General features: G+C 42.3%; 2 protein-coding genes across 2 annotated transcripts in view; one reads left to right on the top strand and one right to left on the bottom strand.

The window, feature by feature from the left end:
- Positions 1-1,157, bottom strand: part of LOC108370003 (uncharacterized) — a 25,267-nt gene extending 24,110 nt beyond the window's left edge. The window contains exon 1 of the mRNA XM_017625235.1: positions 977-1,157. Coding sequence (XP_017480724.1) covers positions 977-1,092 — 116 coding nt within the window. The 5' untranslated portion in view covers positions 1,093-1,157. The remainder of the gene's footprint in view (positions 1-976) is intronic.
- A 6,118-nt stretch (positions 1,158-7,275) lies between these two features.
- On the top strand, positions 7,276-7,922 carry LOC108370004 (uncharacterized). The gene is made up of 2 exons (XM_017625236.1): positions 7,276-7,620; positions 7,679-7,922. The coding sequence occupies exons 1-2, from the start codon at positions 7,341-7,343 to the stop codon at positions 7,891-7,893; spliced, it is 495 nt and encodes a 164-aa protein (XP_017480725.1). The 5' UTR covers positions 7,276-7,340; the 3' UTR covers positions 7,894-7,922.
- Positions 7,923-9,324: the final 1,402 nt, after the last annotated feature.

Here is a 9,324-nt window from a genome sequence, read left to right as displayed (position 1 = left end):
TTCTGGTAAATGTGTCAAACGATCAGCTGTAGTGTGTTTGGCAACCAAATTGTAAACAAAAGAAAAGTGCACTCTGCTAATTCATGTTGAAAAGTATTTAATTACTTGTTTAAGTGGATTCTAATGAATTTGAAAGTATTTTTGGTTATTTACATGTGTGAGCTGAGTGTGTTTACATACAAAATAAGCAAAAATTTACAACCAAAATTTGGAGGTTATGTTGAAGTTGACAGAAGTTACCATTTTTTACTAGAAAGCGATCCCGTACTTTTCAATGTTACTCTCTCGCTCTGAGCGAATTTTCATTTTTTGACAGTTTTACTAGTCCGAGTCCGAGGAATACGGGATTGCACCTATTGTTATTTCTGCTTGTTTGTGAAATGTACAAACGGTTGTGAAGACATTTATAAAGGCGTTTTACTTAATTAATTAATTAAGAATTGTATATTAAAGTATCACAAACGCATGCGAACCTTTTAAGGATAATATATTTGTGTAAATAGAAGTGATAGGTGTGGGGTTATAATAAAATGTAGTGATAGCAGGCGGGATATTTCAACAACAAATAACTTAAGTACTATTAGCAACAACATTGTGAAAGTGGGAAATATAGTTGAAGGAGACCTCCAGTAGTATCCCCACCGAGTTTCATAAAAAAATTCACTATACTTTGCACGGAATAGCAATTGGTTCCGTAATAGGGAATTTAAATGAGGCGATTTTTAGTTGAAAGCAACAATCGCCTGGTGTAAACAGCCTTTCAACTAATCGCTTACAATGAAGTTGGTCGGCTCCCTACTTTCGTTCAACTTTTGGTTCAACTAATCGCCTGTGAAAGTTGAATCATGTAAATTCCCTATAATGGAAATCTCAGCCAAAAGTTTGTCTGCGTAACACCGACTTTAAGTGCACTTTTACCCCAATAGATTCCGCTTGCATCAATGACTATGAAGTCCTTTAATGACTGTGAACATACCTTTCTTTGCATTCATCTAAGCACTGCTTATGGAAGATATGGCCACAATTAGTACTACATACATCCCCGGAATATTTGAAACTCTCTAAACAAACACTGCATTCAGGACCGGACATTCTTGGACTGCTAAAAAATTAGTTATCACAACAAAATATCGAAGTACTGCGAACATTGATGATTTTTAACGGCCGTCTTCACATGCTTGCAAATCTCGCTGTCGGTGCTTTTTTCTGTCGCTAGCGAGATAGATAATACGTTTATACGTAAGCTATTTGCAAATAAAAATAATTTGCAAATACCTAACTCACTGTTTATTCGATGGTGAAAAATTCTTTTTTAATAATGCCTGAGGGAAATGTTTAGTTATTTAGTTAATAAAAAAAAAATTAAGGAAAAAAAAATTAACTAAAAATATTCTGAAATTAAGAAAAAAGCGACAGATAGAAATGTTGTAGTAATAGTAATACGATAGTATTTTAGCGCAGAACTTCTTTTTGCGTAGGTGGCCTTCGGCCGCACTTAGGGATTATAACCCTCACTACGTAGAATTCTCTTCTGTGTTGCCAAAGAAATGCTGACTGGGTTATATCATATTTTCTTTTGTCTCTCATCCTTCTTGTATATTTAGCAGTTTGACAGCTAAACGCCGCGTTTTAATATGCATATGCAGCCAAAGGCAGACGCGTGGTTTTGAAGGTGTTTTTATTTAATGAATTGTGATTGATAGGTTAAAATTAAAGTAATAAANTTGTCTCTCATCCTTCTTGTATATTTAGCAGTTTGACAGCTAAACGCCGCGTTTTAATATGCATATGCAGCCAAAGGCAGACGCGTGGTTTTGAAGGTGTTTTTATTTAATGAATTGTGATTGATAGGTTAAAATTAAAGTAATAAAAAAGTTGTAACAAGTCGAATAAAGTTTAAAGTGAAGGGGAATATAAAAATGCATTGGTGAAGTGGCTGCTTTAAGGAAAATAGGGGTGATAAATGTACGCTAATTTCCGAATTTAACAAAAAAAGGCATATTTCAAACCCAATTTGTAAATAAATTAGTGACCAAAAATTACAATAGTGGATGTTAAAATAATGGGTAGACCCTTGGCTATAAGTGTGTGTAAGTGTTTTTTTGGATCGGGTCACCCCTTTGGACGCAATACCCCGAAATAGGTGGGCCACTTACTAAACAGTACCCATGCCTGATTATAAAAAGGCAAACGGTGACTATCGAAAAAGAAAATAAACCTAAGAATGGCAGCGTCTTGATTATAAAAGGGCAATAAGATGACCATCGAAAAGGGCCTAAGAATGGCGGCGTCTTGCGCTTATTTGCAAACAGTACCACTAATCAACACTTGTTTGCGTGATTTAGTTATTTGCAAATAAAAAATTAACTCAGCTTTTATACGGCAAAGTTTACAATTTTGCATTCCCACGACAGCCGGTTCTACGTACCGGAATGACTCGAGTTTTACCCGACCAAGGGCTGTTGTTCCGGCGAAACGGCGACTTAGGTCGGCGAAATCCATCAAACGTTGCTCGATTCTAGGGCTACATCTGCTCCGTACCCTTCTGCTCAGGGCTGGCATAGAGTCTAACCCAGGGCCAGAAATTTACACCTGCTGCGTATGCCAGAGACGACTGCATTCAAACTCCACCTCGGTCAAATGCAATGCCGGTGACGGGTGGAGTCACCTCCGAAACTGCTCGGGCCTACGTACGCACCGGCAATGGACCACGTCGTTCGTGGCATGGCCCCATGCTGTGCGAACCGGACCGCCTCCACGGCAAACCTCCACCCGCCCGGGCAGCACACAATCAACACACCCACACCCCAACACAACACAACAATAGACACACAAGCAAACACAATAGCACCCACACACCGCCGCTGGCAACTCCTAGTGCCTCCGACAATCTGCTCAGTTTGTCAGTCCAGAATATACCGTAACGTGACATCAGTCAAGTGCAACTCCTGCCTCGGCTGGTGCCACTTTAGGGCGTGCTCAGGACTCCGCAGCACGCGAGATTGGATGAGTGACTATGTGGGCCCCTGCTGTGCTGTCCAGTCGCATCCCTCTCCCGCGACGCCGCCAACCACCACCACAAGGCAGCACCCCCTTTTGCAGCACGTACAGGAGGGAGCCGGCAGGCAACACAACTCTTTAACACCACACATCACAATCGGTCTCCCAAGGCACACAAAGGTGCTACAATTTAACTGTAACGGACTCCAGAGCAAGATCGAGGAGATAACTGTCTTAATGGGAAGGCATGGAATATTAATAGCTGCGGTCCAAGAGACGAAGCTGCACGGCAATTCAACCCTGTATTGCTATCCGGTCAGGTGATGTTGAGCTCGAAATATTTAACGTATACATACCCCCTGTCACCAGCTGCCCGGCAGGATATCACCCTGAAATAGGTGCGCTACTCGGAGGTGAAAACCGTATGGTAGTTGGTGACTTTAACGCGCACCACGATCTTTGGCACTCAAGCCTGTCAAATGATCGTAGGGGAATACATCTGGCTGAGCAGATAGACGATTCGACATTCTGCACAATGAACGACGATGCACCCACCAGGTTTATGGGCAGCTGCTGCATCTCGCACGATATAACAATTGTCAGCGCTGGTCTGATAAACAGCGTATCATGGCGACCTATGCTGACCCTTGCATCAGACCATCTGCCCATAGTCATCTCGATTGATAAACCTGCCGACTTTGCTTCCGTGGATCACCGGACTTATGTCAACTTTTCCGAAGCTGACTGGAAAGGCTTCACGGATGTTACTGAAGGCGCCTTCACTGCACTGCCTATACCAACCGACGTTCATGAACGTAAGTTCCGCAGGGTTATCACCGCTGCTGCAGCTCGCTTCATCCCAGCAGGATGTATTAAGGATCCACGTCCGAATTTTCCTGCTGAAGCGGCTGTTTTAGCCGATGAGCGCGACAACCTTCGTCAGGCCGATCCCGCAAATCCCCGTTCAGGGATCTCAACTCGGAAATTCGGCAACTTGTGAACGTACATAAGCGGGAGAAATGGGAAGAGCATTTGGAGACCTGCAACTTCGCCTCTGGTGTGAGCAAGCTTTGGTCAACCGTGAGGTCGTTGTCCAACCTGACGAAGCATGACGACAGAGTCGAAATAGACTTTGGTGACCACGCTTCGTCGTACCCGGAAAATTTTGTGTCCTGCGGGAGTAGCATACCTAACGGAGGTCCTCAACCTATCTATGGCCACTCTCGCCATTCCAGACTTCTGGAAAATGGGGAGAGTGGTCCCACTGCTCAAGCCAGGGAAACCGGCAAATAAAGGAGAGTCTTATCGCCCGATAACCCTCCTTTCCCCGGTAGCGAAGACACTCGAGGCCCTGCTGCTCGCGTATTTTACGAACCACCTGACCCCAGCGAAGCATCAGCATGGGTTCCGTAAAGTGCATAGCACAACAACAGAACTTAACGCCATAAACAGTCAGATAACTCGTGGCCTTAACCGAAACCGCCCCTGTGAGAGAACTATTCTAGTAGCGTTGGACCTGTCCAAGGCGTTCGACACTATCAGTCATTCAACGCTACTAGAAAATATAGAGGCCTCCTCGCTCCCACAGGGACTCAAACGGTGGTCGGCGAATTACCTGAGTGGTCGACACTAATCAGTAATTTTCAGAGACAAAACTAGCAAGCCACGTAAAATTAAATAGGGGGTACCACAGGGTGGTGTCCTGTCCCCGCTACTCTTTAATTATTACATTTCAAAGCTTCCTCAACCACCAGAAGGTGTTACTATTGTCTCCTATGCTCACGATTGTTCGATCATGGCGTCTGGGAATGGAATTGATGACTTGTGATCGAAAGTAAACGGTTATTTCGCCGAACTTTCTCGCTTCTTCACTGCAAGGAGCCTTGCCCTACCTCCTGCGAAATCCTCGGCAACCCTATTCACCACCTGGACGAAGGAGGTCAGGCTGCAATTGGGTATTCACGTCGATGGCGTAACAATACCGACGGTGAATAACCCGAAAATCCTCGGAGTTACCTTCGACAGTCTGCTCTCCTTCTCGGCGCATACAACCGCAATTGTCAACAAAGTACAGAGCCGCAACAATGTCCTCAAGTCGCTGGCCGGCAGCACTTGGGCAAAGATAAAGAAACGTTGTTGGCAGCTTACAAGGCAATTGGCCGGCCGGTTCTAAACTATGCAGCGCCCGTGTGGTCGCCGGGGACTAGCAGGACGCAGTGGATGAAGCTACAGACCTGCCAAAACACGGCATTACGAACAGCGACCGGATGCCTCCTGCTGACGCCCCAACACCTCCTACATGACGAGGCCCTGATGCTCCCAGTCAGGGAGCATAACATAATGCTCTGCAAGCAGTTCCTTGCTGGGAGCCACAGACGTGGCCATCCCAACGGACAACTGCTCGCAGAAGAGCCCTCTGGACCCGTCAACCTACCGACAGGCTTTGAACGGCATTCACAGGGAATCAGTCTCAAGTTATGTAGACTCCCGCCCTGTGAATGCTGTTCTAGGCACACAACCACCGGACGTGGATAGGACAGAACTTTGTCTGCCTCGGGACCCGCACTACAATAGCACACCTTCGATCTGGCTATTGCAGCAGGCTAACTTGAGTAGAATCAATGAGGATGTGCCCAACCAATGCCCGGCATGTGGAGAGTCGCCACGTGACTCCCGGCACCTCTTCAAATGCCCTGAGAACCCCACTCAGCTAACGCCCCTGTCCCTACCCAGTAGATCTTGGGAGCATCTTACGATTGTTCGGTGAGTACTCCCTTGGGAGTATACGAATACTCCCCATTGCTCCCTATGCTTCTGTGTATAAGCATGTAATTTTGTATACTCCCTTTAGCACTGTATGTGCGAGGAGGGCGAGTAATCCCTTTTACCTCCTAAACGAGCAATCGAGGAGCACACACAAAAATATAATCCCACAAACCTCCCAAAGGAGCAATACGGGAGTACTCCATAGTAACCTTCGAGAAACATCCCAAAAAGACAATAAGGGTGTGCACATAGAAAAACATACCATATTCCTCCCGAACGAGGAATAAGGGAGTGCTCCCATAAGAGGCATCCCGCAAGCCTCCTGTAGGAGTAATAAGAGAGCAATGATAACGAACATTTTACATTAGCCAAACAGATTTTGCTATTTATTAAGTTTTTCATTTAACTTTTTAATCACGTGCATTTGTGCAGTATTACAAAATCTTAACAGATATAAGTACGAGATCAGATAAAACATTTTAGAATTATATTGCAGAGAAATGTTTTTGTTATTTTTTTTGGCCTTTATAACAATTATACTATGTCTCCATTGTTAGATTTAATGAAGATTTAGCCCTCTGACGAGATTTGACGTTAAATCTTTTGAGATTTACCATATAAAACTAAATCTCGAAAGGCAGTAGATTTAAGTTAAATCTTCGTCAAATCTTCAATAATATTGATCAATAAGTACAATTTGTTGGATGTGGCAACCACAAATTCACATGCCATAAGTCAAATGACATTTGTGTTTTCAATATACAGTTGAGGACATTGAAATCTAGCCTATCATAAAAACATGAATTTTCGTATTTTTAGGGATTTTTATATTTTTGTTAGTTTGGGAGCAAAATTAGTAATACATATTTACATAACTTTGGTTGTAATAAATTAAGAAAATATTATTTTAAAAACTAAAAATTTAGAAGAAATGTTTTATAGTAATATCATGCAGAGTTCTGCTTCGATAAAATTGCACCGAACATCCTCTAGAACTCAGTTCGTATTCATGATATGCCAAAGGCCCACGATTGGATTTTCGGTTCCCTCCTATGAATAAGAGAGTTCTAGAAAATTTTTCCTTCCGCAAATGTTTTTTACCGTTTTTATAATTTTTCTTAAATTCGGGAAAATGATTCGGAATATGGTACCATTCTTTACACTTTCGAAACTATATATTATACATACATATTTACCACGAATAAGAAGCCAATAATATTCAGAATTAATATAATGAAATTCCGCTTGGTACCTTCCTTTTATCTGTCTGTATATCAATGTCCGCAACTGTATTTATAAAATCATACAAAAGCAAACGTCAAATATTTAAAAATGTGAACGTCAAACATATCTCGTTGTGGTAATGGGTACGGTTGTGACTTAGCAACTGGAATTTTTAAATCTTAATGGATAAATCTCTCAATGGAGACATAGTATTATATTCAACAATTTATATTGAGCTCGAGGCCGTTTCAAATGAAAATTTTATTGTGGAAAAGCAACATGCAGCTTAATTTCCATAATTTTCCATAAATGAAGTGGTGCTTTATCATGCGCGGAATGCACTTAAAGGCATGGTACGTCCTCAGAGTTTGAAGATTTGTCAATTCCAAATCAACACGGGCTTCATACCGGAACAAGAAACATTGATAACATTTTCCTCGAATGATCTCGATGATTTACCGGATGCCGATCAGGTTCCTCATGACTTTTCGGTTTCGCTGTCGTTGAGTTTCATGGATAACGAATTTCCGCCGAGTAGGAATCCTCCTTGGTTACCAGCAAAGCCCATAAGAAACGCACAACATATATTTAGTTCGCAATCGGAATTCGAGGAAATGGTGGATAATTTCGGCAAGTCCCTATAGTATTTCCGCCCATTTCAATTATTTATTTATTTTCCTTACAACAGTGACAAAACCTAGTTCCATCAACAAACCTACGCCTGTTAGGTCAGCTGCTTCCGTAGATAACGCCTATTTTACCAGATGCTACCGAAATAAAGCAAGAGGATGTACCTCGAATCCAACCTCAACCATCACCACCAATAGACATGCTCAATTTAAACCAGCCCCAACCCCAGCTGCCGGTGCAAGATCCACAAGCCACTGTTATGCCAACGAGTGACGCTAGTTTCGATTTGCTTGGAGCATTCGGGGATGTTAATTCATCTGACATTGGCTCGGCTCCAATACCTGATATTTTAGGTAAGGATTTGGTAGATTCAAAAAAGTCTTAGACTTTTAGGCGGCCATCCAAATTTATATTTGGTTAAGTTCTGGATTGAGACCTACATTTCTATTTTAGAAATTAATGTACAACCAACTTCAAATGCCAACCTTGATGATATCTTCGGCTCAGTTGCTTCATTGGCGCCGAAAATCAACCTGGAGTTTGATAGTTTTTCTGTACACCAACCGACACCAACTAGTGCAAACACTTCAGCGACGACTAAAGTAACCCCAACCTGGTGTACTGGTGTCTGTCGCGTCAGTCTCAGCAAAATAGTCTTGCATCAACAACCAGAGCTCAGTACNTGCAAACCAACCTGGTGTATTGGTGTGTGTCGCGTCAGTCTCAGCAAAATAGTCTTGCATCAACAACCAGAGCTCAGTACGTCATAGTTATTTTTCTTCTCTGTTTTTGGAAGCTAGTGCAATGAGGTATAGTTTTAATAAACATTTGAAATTTTTACTACTATAGTCTTTATTTTGCAGTATATTATATACATATATTTGCAGTATATGCTATTTTCATTTATCCACTTAGTTAAGTTTAACTATAACGCAATCTTTTGACATCTGCAACATGCTTCGAAGCAAAACGGAAGTCATTTTGCAGTCGAAGTCATAAAAGATTGGCTGTTTCCACTTTGCCATGAGACCTGAAATATAAAAGGCCTTAATAAAGGTTTGATATTCTATAAAATCTNTAAAAAAATACACAATTTAAATGATAATTATTAAAAAGATACATGCATACATATATACGTTAAGAACATAAATATATATAGGATATAAAATTTTAATGTCTTTGTCAACTTAATTGCGGCCCTGAAAAGGGCCTTTGTTGTTGTTGTTGTAGCAGCATACAAGCTCCCCAAAGGGTTTTTGGGGAGCGTTGCTAGAGTGACAGTCCTTGGCCAAATATAAATCTGGGTCGTTCCGGTTACGTAGACCCGACTGTTGTGGGAACGCTGAAAAGGGCTCTCNATAGCTTCTGTGCCTCGTTCATGTGGGTAGCGGCGGCCAATAACCGGAAGACTGGGGTTATAAGTCCGCGCGAAATGTCCAGTTTTTGTGCCCAACTTTGAAGTGTGCGGACCGATGGGAGTGGAAGGCATTGCTTATATAGCAACCTGTATGCTTTAGGACTGGCATCGCAATATCCTCTTCCGCCCATTTTCGTCGCTTCGACCCAGACTTCAGCTTCGCTATCTGCCCTTTGGTAAAGATGGAAGCTAATGCATCTTCCACATTTTTCATTTCGGCAGCCATTTCATCCAAACATTTTTGCAGTGACTCCATTTTCCATGCGTGTCTCTTCAATTGCAGGTCG

The sequence above is a fragment of the Rhagoletis zephyria genome, unplaced genomic scaffold (genome assembly GCF_001687245.7).
Source record: "Rhagoletis zephyria isolate East Lansing unplaced genomic scaffold, Rhagoletis_zephyria_1.1 Rzeph_scaffold_03962, whole genome shotgun sequence".
NCBI lineage: Eukaryota > Metazoa > Arthropoda > Insecta > Diptera > Tephritidae > Rhagoletis > Rhagoletis zephyria.
This window is presented reverse-complemented; position numbering and strand designations above follow the sequence as displayed.